This window comes from Microtus pennsylvanicus, chromosome 2 (genome assembly GCF_037038515.1).
Source record: "Microtus pennsylvanicus isolate mMicPen1 chromosome 2, mMicPen1.hap1, whole genome shotgun sequence".
Classification (NCBI taxonomy): Eukaryota; Metazoa; Chordata; class Mammalia; order Rodentia; family Cricetidae; genus Microtus; species Microtus pennsylvanicus.
This window is the reverse complement of record NC_134580.1, coordinates 39923874-39942194: the sequence shown is the minus strand read 5'-3', so window position 1 is coordinate 39942194 and position 18321 is coordinate 39923874. Positions and strand designations below refer to the sequence as shown.

The 18321-nt window shown below is 46.9% G+C and overlaps 1 protein-coding gene across 1 annotated transcript in view; it reads left to right on the top strand.

Annotated features, from left to right (window-relative positions):
- The window catches only part of Tg (thyroglobulin), a 182859-nt gene that overhangs the window by 8479 nt on the left and 156059 nt on the right, over nucleotides 1–18321 (top strand). Inside the window, exons 6-16 of the mRNA XM_075960884.1 lie at nucleotides 1119–1225; nucleotides 1874–2017; nucleotides 2179–2364; nucleotides 5822–6919; nucleotides 7620–8207; nucleotides 9172–9411; nucleotides 12422–12559; nucleotides 12914–12991; nucleotides 13526–13638; nucleotides 16826–16928; nucleotides 17774–17974. Coding sequence (XP_075816999.1) covers nucleotides 1119–1225; nucleotides 1874–2017; nucleotides 2179–2364; nucleotides 5822–6919; nucleotides 7620–8207; nucleotides 9172–9411; nucleotides 12422–12559; nucleotides 12914–12991; nucleotides 13526–13638; nucleotides 16826–16928; nucleotides 17774–17974 — 2996 coding nt within the window. The remainder of the gene's footprint in view (nucleotides 1–1118; nucleotides 1226–1873; nucleotides 2018–2178; nucleotides 2365–5821; nucleotides 6920–7619; nucleotides 8208–9171; nucleotides 9412–12421; nucleotides 12560–12913; nucleotides 12992–13525; nucleotides 13639–16825; nucleotides 16929–17773; nucleotides 17975–18321) is intronic.

The window sequence follows — 18321 nt, the reverse complement described above, 5'->3', positions numbered from 1 at the left end:
AACTTAGCCTGTGGACTCTAGAGTTACCTCAGTTAAGGAACCAGCTGGTAGAATGCTCAGAATGTCCACTCGAGTTACTAATGCTTGTGTCTCGTGCTTCCCCTATATTGCCTTTCAGAGTTGGCTTTCTGTGGTAATGAACTTATTATGTATCATTGTTGTCTTACACCTGTCCCTTTTGGGTGATGTTCCCTTTTTGCTAGTGTATAAGTATCACCCTCATCTTCAGTATTTTATCCAGTTTGGGGGTTTCTATAATTCACTTCATTTCTCCACCATTTGACATGCAGGTAGCTTTTAGTATTTTGCTAGAGGGTGCTATGTAATAATAGACCTATTTTATTTTTACAAAGAATGATTTACTATGCTATATTTTCAGACATAGGTAGAAACACTCACTTGAATGTAACATACTAGTTACATAGGACACACACAAAAAATCCTGTTATTGTATAAAGAAAAATTCTTTTCTGACTATGTCATTGCCTAGGGGAGGGACTTCTCAGTTCAAGTCTCAGTACTTTAGCCTCCTCACATGCAAAGATGGGGACCCAGCACATGGGCTCTGTGTAGCATTTACCAGCTAGGGCCTGGTTAAGACAAGCATTTCTTCAGCTGACAGAAAGAAATAGTGAAGTCATTTAGATTTTGTGGAGTTTAATGATAGTACAGAAACATAACCTTCTTATAGATCTCCTGTAATAGAATCCAGATTCTTCTTTGCAAGCTCTTGGAAATTGTAAAAAGTCCTGGAAGCAGTTGCTTTCAGAAAACAAGACCATCTACAGCCTGTCATATACCTGTGATGGGAACCCAGCCTTTTGGACTTGGCAGTTATTCTACTGGGGAAGCTGATGTAGTGCTTGCTCATGACTTGTCTTCTTTCTGGTCCTCCAAGATGTGTGTGAACACAAATTGGCTAAATGCCACCCTTAAGGAAAAGAGTTCATTGGTAGATGATAGCTAAGCATAGTCTAACCTTGCTCTGGCTAACTTAAGCCACTTTAGGAAAGAGCCACAAACACAATCTCCTCTCAGAGGACTCTGCCACATTGATTTGGATTGAGGATGACTTTGTCTTTTATGAAACAGTGACCATACCTCTTCCTGTCTGTCAGGTTTCCAGATGCGTTTGTGACGTTCAGTTCCTTCCGGAGCAGGTTCCCTGAAGTGTCTGGGTACTGTTACTGTTCCGACAGCCAGGGGCGGGAGCTGGCCGAGACAGGTAACCAGTTACACTTCTGGTAATGGGAAGAGATCAATTGTAATTCTTGGACTCTAGTGCACAAGGCAGAAATAGCACTGGCTCTCCACATCCTTGGTAGGTTGCTATGGGTGCGGAAGAGGACATAGCCTTAGCCAGCTTTCATCTGTGGTACTCTGCCAAAGCTTCTGCCTGCTCATATGGGTGTCATTGTGGGCTGCAAGAGGTGCCCACTTCGCTGTGTGGCAGGTGGAGGACAGGGCAGGTATCAGCCTCATTCTCTAGCTACACTCCTCTGCACAGCTGCACACAGCAGTCCTGACTTTGTGAACTCTTAGAATATTATTCCAGGTATGTCCAACCTACGGCCCAGGGGCTGCATCAGGCTTGTTTGGGCAAGGATAACTACAGATGTGGCCCTATGAAAATCACAAACATACTCAAAATGCTGTCGTTATTTTCATTGTTATTTTGTCACTCTGTGGTCTGGTTTTGGAGGATGCACTTTGTAGGTAATGAGAACTTACAGAGTCTAAAGGATGGACATGCCTGGACCCACTGCATAGCACTGCTGGTGTAGACTCTGACCGTTTGACACTGGTTAGCTCAGTCAGATTCGAGCTTGCTTTCCCGAGGACCCGTCCCTAAATGCTGTCTGAATTTGCTCAGGTTTGGAGCTGTTACTGGATGAAATTTACGACACCATTTTTGCTGGCCTAGACCGAGCTTCCACTTTCACTCAGAGCACCATGTACCGGATATTGCAGAGACGCTTTCTGGCCATTCAATTACTCATCTCTGGCAGATTTCGATGTAAGTAACTAGCTAGTGACAGGCATGCACCTCTGCGGGGGAACCACTGGGCCTTGGGTCCCTTCCATCTAAACCAAAGTTTAGAGATAGAACTTGAGGGCAGCAAACATCCAAGCTGGCTCAGACCTTACTCATACATGTTGTCGTGTGGTCTCTTCTAGGCCCCAGCAAGTGTGAAGTAGAGCGGTTTGCTGCCACCAGCTTTGGCCACCCATACACCCCGAGATGCCAGAGAAACGGGGGCTACCAAGCAGTACAGTGCCAGACAGGAGGGCTGTGTTGGTGTGTGGATGCCCAGGGGAGAGAGATCCCTGGCACTCAGCAGCAAGGGCGGCCACCATCTTGTGGTAAGTTTCCTCTCAGGGTGAACGTTCTGCCCTGCTTGGAGCCGGTTACCGTCACTGTTTCTTTGCACCGGTCTCTCAGGAGCTCACTAACCAACTGCTAACACAATGTCCCCAGAGGTGTGTCAAACTGTATGTAACTGAAGTCAGTCTGCTGCTATTAACTTACAGTGGGCTTTTTGTCTTGTGTCAGACACAGTTACGTGTCATAGGACCTAACACACCAGGGGACTCATAGGTAACCAAAAAAGAAAAGAGAACTGTGTGTTCATGTGCCATGGGAGGAGTGTATACAGGCAGCTGACAGAGCACCAAGGGGCAGTTTAATTCTGATTCAGGGCACTGAGGAAGGCTTCATGGACGAGGGACAGTGTCTCTCAGAGTGTCCATAGCGAAGGCACTTTCTATATGTTCTCCAGCCACAAGGATTGCAGAGAGACACTGTTGGAGTGTGGAGTATACTTTGTGACTCCAGGAAAGGCAGGAGGGAACGAGACTCTGCAGCCCTTCACCTAACCAAGGCTTGGGCTTCACACTGGAGGAAAGGGAGACCTGTGTGAGCTCATCTTGGGAAGGTCTGGTGGGCTGTGTGTGTAATATATGCCCCTAAACAGTGTTAGAGGAGCCATCTGGTTAAGAGCGCTGCCTGCTCTTCCAAAGGTCCTGAGTTCAACTCCCAGCACCCCCATGGTGGTTCCCAGCCATCTGTAATGAGATCTGGTAGCCTCTTGAGGAAGAGACCTAGTCAGTCGTCCTCATCAACTTAGACCATGGAACCCAGTATGGACAAATTTAACAGAACTGCCATATATAGGCTGCTCATGCATGCTTCAGCATTGCCAGGGCATAAATTTCATTTCACTTTCAATTTCAATGTTAGGGGAGCAGATGGAAAAAGCCCTGGACCCAAGATAAGGCAGACAATTAGAAAGTCACCTCAATGTCCGTAGGAAAGATAGAGGTGAGGTCAGGACTTCTTAAGGCTCTTGTCACAAAGTAACACAAACTGTAAGTCTCTTACAACAATCACAGCTCACTCAGTAGCTTTCAGGTCTGGAAGCTGGAAGTTTGAAATGTAGGTGGTACCAGAGTCTATTCTTCTGCAGGCTCCATTAGAAACCTGTCTTGACTCCCAGCTCTGGCAGAGGCCACCCTCATCTCAGGCAAAGACACTTGAAGTGACATTTCTGCTAAAGTAGCACATTCTGTGGTTCTGAGAGGAAAGATGCATCTTGAAGGGATGTTATTCTACCCAGTGTGCTAAGGCAGAAGGCAGGCAGGTACAAACCTCAGTATTGTCATGGGCATCTCAGTAAGGCCCCAAGGATGGGCACGGTGTGACTACTGCGGAGGGGAGAAATCCAGGATCACAAGGCCTTCCAAGGGGGGTTAAGCCGTGAAACAGTGAAGAAAGAACTCAAGACTCATGGCTTCTACTTAGATATTAATGTTAATTCAATAAGTCTCATCAAGTCCTTCAAGTTCTTCCTTTGACACTGTAGACATTCTTTGTATTGTTTGGTGAGTGTGCAGCTGTCATAAAACAAACGTTTAGGCTAGGTGGTGGTGACACACACCTTTTATCTCAGCACTCGGGAAGCAGAGGAGAGGCAGGCAGAACTCTGTGAGTTCGAAGCCAGCCCAGTCTACAGAGCAAGTTCCAGGACAGGCTTTAAAGCTGCACAGAGAAACCCTGCCTTGAAAAACAAAAACAACAACAAAAGAGAAATGTTTAAAGCCTCGCCTTGGAATTATTTATTACCATCACTCAGTTGCATGAAAACCTAGAAAATATTGGGCCCTGCAGTCATCGGGTGAAAATGAAGAAACATAACTTTCCAAGTTAAAGCAGGAACTCTGTTGAATGCATCGGTGGGTCTTGGATTTTCACTCTTTCTCACTGTCTTTAGTAGCAGTACTTAACACATGTATGGAGGGGTTGAGCTCTCAGTGTAGAAGGGGAAGTGAAGCCAGGCACACACTTCCTCCAAGTCTCCTGTGACGTCAGTTACAGGACACCGAGGCCTCACCGAGGGATCTGCTCAGTTTTGTAGGTTGCCAGCATGCACGCATGCATATATATACACATATATACATGTGTGCCTGTGTGCATACACACACACACACACACACCCCTACATGAGCTACGTGTTCCAGTTCTTTTTTTTGTTGCCTGGTGACGATGGGAAATTGGCCGCCTTCCTTCTTGGCATCTGAGTAAATCACAAGGAAAGAATTACTTCTGCAAGTTGAGAGCGGGGTGGTGGTTTCGAAGGTTCCCTGAGATGTGCGGATTTATGGAGGAGAATGGAGCTTGCTTACATGCCCCTACGTGAGCAGAGCCAGATGCCATCTGAGTTATGTTTGTCCCTCCCGTGGGCACTTTCGCAGACTGTCCTGGCTATGCATGGGACTGACTGAGTCAATCACCTTCTTTACTAGTAATTTCACAGGAAGATCCAAAAGCCCAAGGGCTATGTGCACTAAGTGTGCTTGTTCAGTTAGCATTTCAGTATTACAATATAGAAAATAAGACGATAATGAAATATGCTGTGTTTTTAATATTACGTATCACAGTACAACAAGGTACTTCTATGAAGCACCGCTGGCATTGCTGGTAGAGGTCTCATTCTGAAAGAGACTAAACTGGAGAAGGCCACACCCAGGAGGAATTAGAGTCTCGGAAAGAGCATATGGTGAAGCATTAAAAGTCCATTGAGAATTCCAGCGAGAGAAAGCTAGGAAGCAGCAGCTTAGCAGCACAAATAGGACTTTGTTAGCAAGCGGGGCTCCTAAGGCTGCCAGAATCAATAGCTATGAAGTGGGTGCCTTGAGCAGCGGAAATCTGTCCTCTCACAGTTTTCACGCTGGAACTCAGAAGTCAAGGTGTGGGCAGGGCTATCCACATCCCTTGAGAATCAGATAATTGGTGATTTCTGGTGTTCCTTGGCTTCATGGCTGTATCTGTCACTCCAGTCTGTGGATCTTGACCCTCACATGGCCTCTTTCCCATGTCTCTTCTTATAGGCACAACATCCATTGGATTCCTAGCCCACCCTAGTCTAGATGACTTAATTATAGCTACCAAAAGTGCTTTTAGTTCACAGTCAAGGACCCCCATATAGAAATAAAATGTTTTCAGGGGACATTATTCAGACCAATGCAAGTGTGGCCAGGTTTTCAGAAAATGGCTAGTATCTCGTAGATTTGCTGTAGAAAACCATCAGTCTGGTGAGAGGTGTCTGAGTGGTTATGAAGACAGGAATAGTCATGCTCAAAATTAGCCCTATGGAGACCACTTGAGGGAGAAGGGAAGACATAAGTGGATACAGAAAAGAAAATGGTCCGCAAGGCAGTATGAGCTTTTGGTATCTTACCAGCAGAGGCATGGGGGCACGATGGAGGGAGGGTTCTTGGGACCACTTGCTCTGATAACTATGTTCTTCATTGTTTCACTTAGCTGAAGATCAGTCTTGTGCCTCAGAAAGGCAGCAAGCTTTGTCTAGGCTCTACTTTGGAACCACAGGCTACATCAGCCAGCAGGGCCTGTTGTCTTCTGAGGACAGGCAGGTCCCTGACAGTGGTACCACATTGGCCGCATCCTGCCTGCCTGCAATCAAGGAACTCTTTGTTGATTCTGGGCTTCTCCACTCCATGGCTGTGGGGCAGTACCAACAGCTTTCTGCATCAGGAAGTCTACTTAGAGAAGCCATCAGAGCAATTTTCCCCTCCCGAGAGCTGGCTGGACTTGCCCTCCAGTTCACCACCAACCCAAAGCGGCTCCAGCAAAACCTCTTCGGAGGGACATTTTTGGTGAATGCTGCCCAGTTTAACTTGTCAGGAGCCCTTGGTACAAGAGGCACGTTTAACTTCAGTCAGTTTTTCCAGCAGCTTGGTCTCCCAGGCTTCCAAGTTGGAGACAGAGCAACTGATCTAGCCAAACTACTCCCTGTGGGATTGGACTCTAATTCTAACCCAGACACTCTCCGTGTCTCTGACAAGACAGTTGCTATGAATAAACCAGTTGTGGGTACCTTTGGCTTCAAAGTCAACCTACAAGATAACCAAAATGCCTTAAAATTCCTTGCTTCTCTCCTGGAGCTTCCAGAATTCCTTATCTTCTTGCAACGTGCTGTTTCTGTGCCTGAAGATGTAGCAATGGACTTAGGAGATGTGATGGAAATGGCGTTCAGTGCTCAGACTTGCAGACGGACGCCTGGAAGACTCTTTGTCCCATCATGCACTGCCGGAGGAAGCTATGAGGATATCCAGTGCTATGCTGGAGAATGCTGGTGTGTGGATTCCCGAGGCAAAGAACTCGATGGCTCAAGAGTCAGAGGTGGACGCCCCAGGTGCCCCACCGAGTGTGAGAAGCAGCGAGCTCAGCTGCAAAGCCTTGCAAGCAGTCAGCCAGCTGGCTCCAGCTTCTTTGTCCCTTCATGTACGAATGAGGGCTATTTCCTGCCTGTCCAGTGCTTCAACTCAGAATGTTACTGTGTCGATGCTGAAGGTCAGGCTATTCCTGGTACGCAAAGTACAATTGGTGAACCCAAGCAATGTAAGTCTGTTGGATATTTAATTAACAAATTCTCGAGTCTCTATTTAGACCAGAACCTAATACATTGTCAGAAACTGAGTTTGCTCATGACTAAGGAGTAATCTTCAGTCAATAGACTAATTAGACCTGGACAATATTAGTTATTCTAATGAGCTCATAGAGATTTTTGCTTGTTATTAAGAAAGTGCACATACATGAGCTGGGAAGATGGCTCAACCATAAAGTGCTTGCTGCACAGGCATATGGGTCTGAATTTGCATCTACTTAAAATCATGCTGAGCAATGCACATTTGTAACCCCAGTGCTGTGAGCAGGGGGGAGGTGGGAGTAAGTGGACCTGGGACTGGAGCTCACTGGCCAGCCAGTTTATCTAAATCAGAAAGCTTCAGGTTCAGTGAGAGATCGTGTATACAAAAGTAAGACAGAGAGTGATTGGGGACCTGACATCAGCCCTTGACCTACAATATTCACAAATGTGCTTAAACACATACACACATAAGCACATAACACCCACACGACAGGACGTGTCATACACATTTCTGTAGCTCCTGTCAGATCAGTAGGTGGGCTAGCCACCAGCTTGGATGTTACTCATGAACTTAGGACAATTGTGGTTTCTGCAACTTACCATTAAGAAGTCATCTTGATCCCTCTGGTTTGTTCGATTTATTAAATATCTACCCATATCATTCTTCTCCAGGTCCCAGTGTCTGCCAGTTACAAGCCGAACGAGCTTTCCTTGGAGCGGTGCAGGTCCTGCTCTCCAACTTCAGCATGCTGTCCTCCCCTTCCAGTGTTTATATCCCTCAGTGCAGTGCCAGTGGGCAGTGGAGGCGTGTGCAGTGCGACGGACCCCCTGAGCAGATCTTTGAGTGGTATGAACGATGGGACACACAGAACAGTGATGGTCAGGAAATGACCCTAGCCACAACGCTGATGAAGATCGTGAGCTCTACAGGAGCAGCTTCCAGAAACTTCAGTCTCTTTCTTCAAAGTCTCTATCAGGCTGGCCAGCAAAGCATCTTCCCAGTGCTGGCACAGTACCCTTCCCTTCAAGATGTCCCACAGTTAGTGCTGGAGGGAGTTTCGACTCAGCCTGGGGAGAACGTTCTCCTGGATCCATACGCCTTTTGGCAGATCCTAAATGGCCAGCTCAGCCACTACCCAGGGCCCTACACAGACTTCAGCATGCCTTTGGCACACCTCAACCTCAGAAGCTGCTGGTGTGTGGATGAGATTGGTCAGGAACTAGATGGGACTCGGAACGAGCCAGGCAAGAGCCCAACATGTGAGTTAACTCATGTAGAGAGCCAATTTCATATTTTCTTTGAAAAGACTTTCTGGTGAGAAAGCCTCCGTAGGAGCGGGTCACTTCTGGGAACTGTGGCAGCACTTATATTTCCATTCACTATATCTGTACACCCAAGCAGCCATCTACCCACCTTCTGATAGCTGTCCTTCTAGGTGGTCCAGATAGATCAATGTTCATAGGATAAGATTCTCTAGCAATTCTGAATCAACAGTTCAGTGAGGAACTTGATCAAGTTATATGATTTCTGCAGGCCTCGGTTTCTCGTCTACATTTATGCAGGTTAATTGTCAATTTGGCACCACCTGGAATTGTATTGGAATAAAATCTCAATTGAGGAAATGTGTAGTTCATATTGGCCAATGGATATGTCTTTGGGGGTATTTTCTTGCTTGTTAATTGATCTAGTAGGGCCTAGCCCACTATAGGCAATACTATTCCTTAGGCAGATGGTACTAAACTATATTAAAAAGCTAGCTGAGCATAGGTTACTTGCCAGGAACCAAGCAAAACTCTCCATGGCTCCTGTTGCACTTCAATGGCTTTGAAAGAAGTTCTTTGGTCAGATGTAATGCTGCATGAAATATCAGGACTACCTTCGTGTTCCTGTTGAGTTTCTGTTTCAAATTCCCTCAGTGATGGTCTGTGGGGGGAATTGTGAGCCAAATAAATCCTTTCTTCCATATATTGTTCTTTGGTGAGGACAGTAGAGCAACAGAAATGAAACTTGGATGCCTGGGAGCAAGCATCTTCTTAGACTAGTACCCAGATTCAATCAGATCCTGCGAATGTACTTAGCACAAGCCTGGCATGGTGTGAGCCATGTATCCCTAGTCTCCTGCAGGTTCCTCCATGAATGCTGAGCAAGTGAGGCTGAGGAGACAAAACAGAGGGAGCTGGGCTTGGTGACTAAATCTACCTGTGATTCTTTTCACTGTCCTAGGTCCTGGCCCCTGTGAGGAAATAAAACTTCGTGCCCTGAAGTTCATTAAGGAAACGGAAGAGATTGTCTCTGCCTCCAATGGTTCTTCATTCCCTCTGGGAGAGAGTTTTTTAGTAGCCAAGGGAATCCAGCTGACCAGTGAAGAGCTTGGCCTTCCTCCTCTCTACCCATCCAGGGAGGCTTTCTCTGAGAAGTTTCTCCGTGGGGGTGAATACGCCATTCATTTAGCTGCTCAGTCCAGTGAGTGTTGGGTTGACGGTTCTCAGTCCATTTCTTTGGGGGAAGCAAGAGCTTGCATGTGACTCTCCTGGACTTGACTTGGACTGCCAGGCTCCTGGAAAGGCAGAGTGGTTCTGTGACCCTAGGCAAAGCTTTTCCTAAAGGATCCATGATCCTTCGGCAGAGTCGTTATAGAGCTTTCCATTGTGTATTCAGATGCTACCTGCAGCCCTCATAAAACCACAGTTCTGTTGTTAAAAGACTTGTGTGCTCTCAACCCTTGGCCTGTCTTAAAGTTGCCTTTAACCTCCAAGGCTAATGGGAGGAGAAAGGACATGACCCTCTTTACCGAGGAACCATTGCTGAGAGCAGGTGCCAAAGGCTGTGTCATCACTGAATATAACAGAGGAACGCAGTCCTCTGACCTAGCAACAGCCACACAGTGCTTAAGTTTAATCCATGACCAGGTGTTTGAATGACAAGTACATGATTGGGTCATTGTGTTAACTCTTTTAATATTTCAGAACAAAGATATAAAATTACCTGTGATTCTTTACACAAGGAAGCTGAGTCCTGATTTAGTCACTTGCCTGGGTTCGGCCATCTGGTAACTACGAAAGCTGGACCAGGAAGGCTAGCAGCAGTCTAGCCCATGCCATTAGCGTCCTGTGCTCTGCCCAGCTGAACACGGAGCAGCTGGAGTCAGTGCTGAGACTTGGTCCAGCTGAGAATCAGGGTCCTTCCTCTGCCTACAGCCTGCTCTGGTGAGAGGCTCTGACCTCACTGAGTTTCCACTGACACCACACCACCAGAACCTGAGCTCCATCTCTCCTTAAGCCTTGTCTGAGTTCCTCTTTTTTCTCAGCGGGGTTCTGGGATGTCCACCTTCTGGACAACATTTTATGTGACATAAATCAGAGAGAATACCCTGCAACACGCTGGAGTCTCTCTGTCTTCCTCTCATGACACCTGATTGCTGGCTTGGGAGTGGTGCCTTTGTTCTATCCCCAGAGAAGGATATCACAGATCAGTCTATTTGCTGCCTCCTCCCCTCTCCCCACCAGACAACTGTTCAAAGCATCAAGCCTTGCTCACCTTCCTCTACACCCATGGCCCACTCATCACTCACCTTGCTGCTCTTTTTTCTCTGCCCAGAGTCCACCTTTCTCACTTCCTCAGAAACCTGGGGGCATGTGCTTTTCACAGGAAAGCAGTTATTTCAAATCCTGTGCCCGGATGGACTCTGATGCGCTGTGGGGAGAGGTGGTTCTGGCAGCCCTGTAGCTTGGGTCACTTTAATCAGCACAGAAAACAGAGGAGCTGCCGATACCATAATGTGTCACTGTGTGGCAGGGTGACATTTCAAAAAGGGTAGAGGCCAGACAGGGGAAAAGGATGGGAGAGAAACACAGTTCTGTAAAGGGTGGCAGGAACCTAGCCAGAGGCCATAAGCTCCAGCCATTACACACTTCTCTTTGACCTTTTTTCATGCATGTATACATGACAATATTTACTTCAATCTCCCCCCTCGCTGTCCCTTCCCTTTCTTTCCTTCATTTGTTCCACTTTTGCTAGTCTTATATATGCTAGGGCCTTATATGTGTTAGGCAATTAGTCTTCCACTGAGCCACACCCCCAGTTCTTTTCTAAAATTAAAAAAAAAAATTGAGACAGCATCTCCATAAGTTTCCCAGGCTAGCCATGACCCTGTAGCTCTGGCTGGTCTCCAACTTGAGATCCTCTTGCCTCTGCTTCCTGAGTAGCTAGGATTATATCATGCCTAGTTCAGTTGTCTCTTGGGTGTACATTCTGAGCCAGGTTCTGTTCTTTGTGTAAAAGAAACACGGATCTCTGTACCAAGGATTCTAAAGAGGAACCCATGCACAAACTCGATCAGTACATGTCTAATGTGTTGCATGGCAGTGAGTGCTGAGCAGAGAAGCCATGCAGGGGAAGGAGAGCTGTGGTTGACATACCACATGTATGTCAAATACATGTGGTCACACCCTTCCTTCCATGTAATGTTGTGTTTAAGTAGTTATCTGTCTACCTCAGTTTTGCCACTAGTCAGATGATATGCTTATATCTTATAGAGCCATAGAAACAGTTCAGCTAATTCTTTCTAGGCATGTCCAACATGCATCTCTGTGGGCTACATGTGTCTCAGGATAACTAAACCTTAAGCTTACTCAGAGCACTATGGGACACATATGTGATTTTGTCTTTGTAACTCAGCTGTGTGGTTCTTGAGACTTAACTTTGTAGATGACAATGTTGTGGCCATGCCAAAATGTTGGCACACACCTGGTATACAACATACCTTTGGATGCCCATGTGTTGTGGGATATTTGTACACTGTGTGAAGGTGTATTGTATGATTGGTATAATGAAAAGCTGAATGGCCAATACCTAGGCAGGAAGGATAGTTGGGACTTCAGGGCAGAGAGAAGTAGGAGAAGGAATCTAGGAGTGGGGTACAGGGACATGGAGAGGAAACAGAAAGCACAAGATGGAAGGAAAGTAACACCACATGATAGAAAATAGATTAATATAAATGGGTTAATTTAAGTTATAAGAGCTAGTTAGGAACAAGCCCTAAGCTATAGGCCAAGATTTCATAATTAAAAGAGTCTCTGGATTGTTTTTCTTTTGTTTTGGTTGTTGTTTTTTGTATGTGTGTGAGTTGGCAGCCCAAAGAAAAATCTTACTATACCCACGGCTATTCTCTAGAATCAAGTGCATGCCATAAATATGAAGTCATCCACCAGCTTCACCACTCTCTGAGATTACCACACAGATCAGTAGAGAGTCCTCCCAATGCAGTCTGGGGCTTATCGTCATAGGGGGATCTGCGGAGTGTCTACTGGCTGGCCAAAAATCTAAGTGAAATTTCTGGTTAAATGTTCCTCCGGTTGTAAGAAGGCTGTCTTATATGTTTGCAAGGGTGTGTTCAGGGGTGTGCATGGTTTATCTCGGGACAGAGCCCACAAGGCAGCTGTCGTATTCTGTGTTTTTCTTTCTGCGTCTCTAGCATTGAATTTCTACCAGCATCTCCGTGCTTCCCAGGGAGAGTCTGATGGAGCAGCCAGTCTTCTGTGGTCCGGGCCCTATGTACCACAGTGTGATAGTCTTGGAGGCTGGGAGCCTGTGCAGTGCCACACTGGGACTGGTAAGGAGACTGAGAGAGGGAAGAGGCACACAGCAGGAGGCAAGTGGTCCAGATTATTGGCCTCTCTTTAGCAACTAGGACAAACCCTTAGCTTCTCCACTACCAGCTGTCTCCCAGGTGTAAGGGAAGCAGGGACCTCCAGTCAGTGTGGGGTTGAAATGCTCATTGGCTCGGAATGTTGGATGCTAAGTCTTGTGACTGTGGACAGTGTCAGGAGGGGAGCCTAGGCCAGACAGGCTACTTTGCTGGTGTTGCTATGAAAGCAAAAGAGAGAAGTTCCTCACTGGGCACTTGGGAGAGTTCCCAGTGTACTTTTGGAGCTTATGGGCTATGGCTTGTTTTTTTTTTTTTCAGGACAGTGTTGGTGTGTGGATGGGCGGGGAGAGTTCATCCCAGCCTCACTGACTACTCGCTCCTCAAAGATGCCCCAGTGTAAGTAAAGCCCATGAGATTCTTTAATCTGCTCTAGAATGGCTTTTATGCTGCTGGACCCGGCTTGATCATACAACTGAGCAGGACTCTAGGGTTCGAGCCCTGCAGAGCTGTCTCTGAGAATACCATAGACACATTTTTCTATGTCCCCAGGTCTAGGGCTCATGTTGACTTTGGGTCATCCTTCTTGGTTCTCTCATTGGGGGTGTACCTGGAAGAGCAAAGAATGGTGACAGAGTTTGACTTTGGTCCCTGGGCCTTGGCTCCTGGGCAGCTCCAACTACTGTGGTTCTATCACTGCCACACATGTATTTCTGCAGCCCACTGAGGGTTCCCCCTGAGGTATCAATAGCCCACTTGACCCCTCAAAGCCACCAATATACCCCACATGTGTCTCTGCCCCTGAACTTCAGCCTGCTCGTCCTGAGGTTCTAGCTTTGTGGAATGCACACCTACTGGTCTGAAGTCTGAGGTGATCTGGTGATACCCCCCCAGCTCTGTAGCCCTTTTTTTCACAGCCCCTCTCTCCCACAGGCCCCACAAGCTGTGAGCTATCCAGAGCCAATGGGCTGCTTTCTGCATGGAAGCAGGCTGGACCCCAAGGAAACCCAGGTCCAGGAGATCTGTTCACCCCCACCTGCCTACAGGTGAGTTTCTGTGGACTCAGGAAAAATCCAAGCAAGGAAGGTTCACTGACACTGGCCTCCTCTGACTAAACGTGCATTTTCTAGATTTTTAGTTCATTCTCATTAGTATAAAACTCACAGGGAATCACGGGTGTCCTGGTCCTTCTAGACCTGGCTGTGTGTCCTTGGATTGGTTGCTTGCCTTCTCTGTGTCCAGTTTTGCTTTGTTTTAATCATAGGCCTGGACCACATTCTTGTCTTATCTAGTTCTTAGATTATCTTGAGACTCCAAGACAAATCCTTTACCAAAAGTCTTTAAAGACTGATTATATACATATACATTATTATGTAAAATAACATACAGTATAGTATTTAATAATATATGATATATATTAAATATATATAATACATGTAGTTGTTGTCATATGTTTTCTGAAGACACCTTGTTAAGGTCAATGTACTTGGCCCTCAGGTTCCCAGCCTTAGAGGAAAACATTATTCCTTGTCACTCCAGCTTCTCTGTTGGTAGCTGTAACTCACAGTTTATTGAAACACTAACATAAAAGTGTCCAGGGAAAGAATTCAGGTTCAGTGGACTCGCTGAACATAGCAGACAAAGAGAACTACTGAGAACTCAAGAACAATGGCACTGGGTTTTGATCCTACTGCACGTACTGGCTTTGTGGGAACCTAGGCAGTTTGGATGCTCACCTAACTATACCTGGAAGGAGGTGGGAGGTCCTTGGACTTCCCACAGGGCAGGGAACCCTGACTGCTCTTTGGGCTGATGAGGGAGGGGGACTTGATTGGGGGAGGAGGAGGGAAATGGGAGGCGTTGGCGGGGAGGAGGCAGAAATCTTTAATAAGTAAATAAATAAAAAATAATAAAATAAATAAAACATAAAAAAAGAATTCAGGTTCAGGATTTAACCACATACCTACTAAACAGTTCACACCCCCGTGCTTGTCCTGTGTCCCTACACAAGGGTGGGTGACCTCACCGCCTGCTCCACTTAGTTCCCAGGAGCTTTTTGAAAATCATATGAAATCGTGAATATAAGACTTTCAGGGGTCATGAAATGTAGAGCAATGTCATGGTTATTGTGGCATTCCATGGACATGGTCCACTTATTAATTGATTTGTAAGGAAAGTTGCCAATGTGATTTGGTCTTCTAGCTTGGCTAACAAATAACCTTCCCTGGAGATAAGCCTGCCCAATGTCCCCAGCATGGCTGTTCTCCTGAGAAACAAAATGTGAGGACTGCAGCTTCTGAAGGCCAGAAGTGTGATTGTGGCATGTGACCTGATGATCACATGATTGTGTGGGCTCTTGCCATTCATGATGCCCATAAACAACAACCAAGACCCCTATTTCCCAAACTGTTATCTGCATTCCCAGTTTCCCTTCACCTCCCAGGACTGGTAGTTAACTGACAGCTGGACTCCGTTTGGATCTCAATGAGTCGAGACCAGTATTCACAATTTTAACGTTTTCCCATAACCTTCCCTCAGAATTTTGCTTGAGTTTTAATCTGTTGTAATAGGAGCGGAGGGGCTGCGTCCCCGGCACCCCGGCCGCCTGGCTAGCTTATGCCCCGAAATAATTACACGGAAACTGTATTCTTTTAAACACTGCCTGGCCTCTTATTGGCTAGCTCTTACATATAGATCTAACCCATTTCTAATATCCCTGTAACACCATGAGGTGTCTTACCAGGGAAGATCTTAACCTGCGTCTGTGTCTGGTAGGAGAATCATGGCGACTCCTGATTCAGCTTCTTTCTTCCAGCATTCTGTTCTGTTTTCTCCGCCTACCTAAGGGTTGGCCTATCAAATGGGTCTAGGCAGTTTCTTTATTAATAAGAAATCAGTCCCACATCATCTTACCTGGCAGTTGACCAGATGGCTGGCCAGAGGCATGCTGTCTGATTTCCCTTTCTCCGTGTAGAATGATGGGGGCAGCAGAGTCCCCACCTTTCTGAGTGCTTGTGGATTCTGTGACTCACCTGAAAGGAAGGTGTTTGTGAGCCTCCTGCAGTAGCTGGGTAAATGGGGGTGACTACTGTCTGCAGAGTGGTCACATCAGAATATAAAGCCAATAAGCAACAGTCAATAAATGCAACACTCAGCACACTTAAGGATGGATGCTCTTTTGTTGCCAGGTTATGTCTCTGTGCTCAGGGCTTTGCATTGCAGAAATGGGATGGGGGCTTCACTGCTGAAGGAGTTCCTGGAATAAAAGGCTCTGGGAGGAGGCCCCAGGAGATGACTTGGTCTTTAAAGTTCTTGTTTTACACACATGAGGGCCTAAATCCCTAGAACCCATGTAGCCAAAACGGAACATCATAGTGTCTTACCTATAATCCCAGTACTGAGGAGACAAATGCCTGGGGTTCCTGGCTAACTAGCCTAGCCTATATGCTGAATTCCAGACCAATGAGAAACCCTCTCAAAATAATGTTAGGTGCCTGGCACCTGAGGAGCAACAGATGAGGTTGTCTTTGACCTCCATGCACACAAAATTCATGCATGCATATCTACATACACACATACAATCACAGAGAGAGGGGGAGGAGAGAGAGAAAGAGAGAGAGAAGAGATGAGAGAGGAGAGACATAGAGGATCAATCTACTCCAGCTTCCAGGCTTTTAGGTGGGGAAACTGAGACCTGAGGCCTAGATAGTTAACGTGTCAGGTCAGGGAAGCATGTTGACCCAGGCTAGGCAAGGAAAGTAGGAGCCCACACTGATAGGTCTGGTCTGAAGGTCCCTAACAGGAGGTAGGGCTTGTTGGGTCACTGCCTTGGAGCATACCTGTATTACTAATTACAGACACTTAAGGCTTCTTTGAGGTTCTGGGTGAAAAAGTCATCTCTGGAATTAGTTCCAGACCATGTGGAGTTAGTGTGTGTCATGTGCAGCCCGGCTACTCGCTAGCTATGGGACATCGCTCCAGTGCCTCACACCTCCTAAGAAGACTCACTTTTCCCTGCTCTCAAATGGCAAAACATGTCCTTGTTTGGTGGCCGTCAATTCAGAGCATGGCTCTAAAGATCGAACGGGACAGTGACTCCTTTATGGCAAACTTTCTTTGCCTGGAGCTGCTGTCACCAGTTGTTAGGAAGGGACATTCTTGTAAGACTTTCTCTCACCAGTAAGTGACCTGCAAAACCTTGCATATCCTGAAATGACTATGGCTTTGTCACAGACAGGACAGTATGCCAGGCAGCAGACATCAAGCACAGGAACTTGGTGCGTGGACCCAGCCTCAGGGGAACGGATGCCACCAAACACAAACGGTAGTGCTCAGTGTGAGTAACTGTCTCTTCCCCTTGTTGTCCTAAAGCCTCCGAGGCGAGCACTGGGTAAAAAGTCCCAACTCTGCCACCTCCACAGCTGGGACACAGCTCCTGACTCAAATGTCCTTTAACTTTCTCATCTATAAGACAGGACTCTTCCCATCTTGAAAGAGCTCAGGAAAGTCAGTGTGTCTAGAAGCTGGCTGTGCTCTCTGTAACCAAGCATCACTACCCAGCATCTGTCCCTGCCTACTGGGACACTGGTACTTTGGGGACCACTGGTCATATTGCTGAGGTACTGCATGCTCTGCCTGGTCCTGCAGCTCTGTGTCGTGTGCTTATGTTGTCAAGGCCATCCTGGGGCTTTTTGGCATAGCACAGGGTTCCCACATTAGACTCTGATATGACTTCTTGCCTTCCTCTCTGCCATTACTGGTGCTTGAGATCGTGTCACAAACTGGTTAGCACTTAAAGAGAGGGCGTGCTCTTTCTCCCTGACTTTTGTTCAATGTAATTCAGCTGCCTAGAAGGTATTTATCCCTCCCCACTCCTCTCCAGCAGATTCTCAGAGACCCCTAGCAGTTTCCTGGCAGATTTCACAGGTTTTTCTCTGGTTGCTGACTCAAGACTGTCCCATGACTCCCTACTGCACCCTATCACCCTTCTCTTCAGTTGCTTATATTTGAAAACCCCTGCGAGGTTCTGAGCCCCTCCATGGTAGGCAATGGGAGAGATAGAGCCCAGACCCCTGGAACCTTACAAGCTGTTAACCTGGTGTGGTAGGAATGCCAGGGAGTGATGTGGCAAAGTTGGGAGCTAACATCAAAGTGTGTTTCCCTTCTCTTGCCTCTGTACAGGCCCCGGCCTCTGTGATGCTCTCAAGAGTGGAGCATTGACCCAGAAAGTTAGCCCTGGCTACACCCCAATGTGTGAGGAGCAAGGCGGGGGCTTCTCTCCAGTGCAGTGTGACTTGGTCCAGGACAGTTGCTGGTGTGTCCTGGACAACGGAGAAGAAGTGCCTGGGACCCGTGTGGTAGGCACCCAGCCTGCCTGCGAGAGTAAGTCTTGAGCTGCTGGAGGGGCTGTAGGCTGAGAGCCTCATGCTGTGCCAGGTCAGGGTCTTGGAGATGCTGGGCTGTTGGAACAGGAATGGGCACGGTATCAAGACAGTTGGCTGCTGTGTTATGGTTACTGGTGGGCACTTCCAAAGCTCATTCAAGCCTGGGCTTGAAATTGGGAAGAACCTGGTGCCTCTGAAATCTATTGTGGTAGTTAAATGGAATCTGGCCTGGCTTTTCCTATTGTCTGCAGTCAGAAGAAGCATCCCGACTGCAGGACCTCATGGGGACTCACATTTCTGACTTCTAGCAAAGGACCATCTTGTTTGTTTTTATTTGTTATTCAG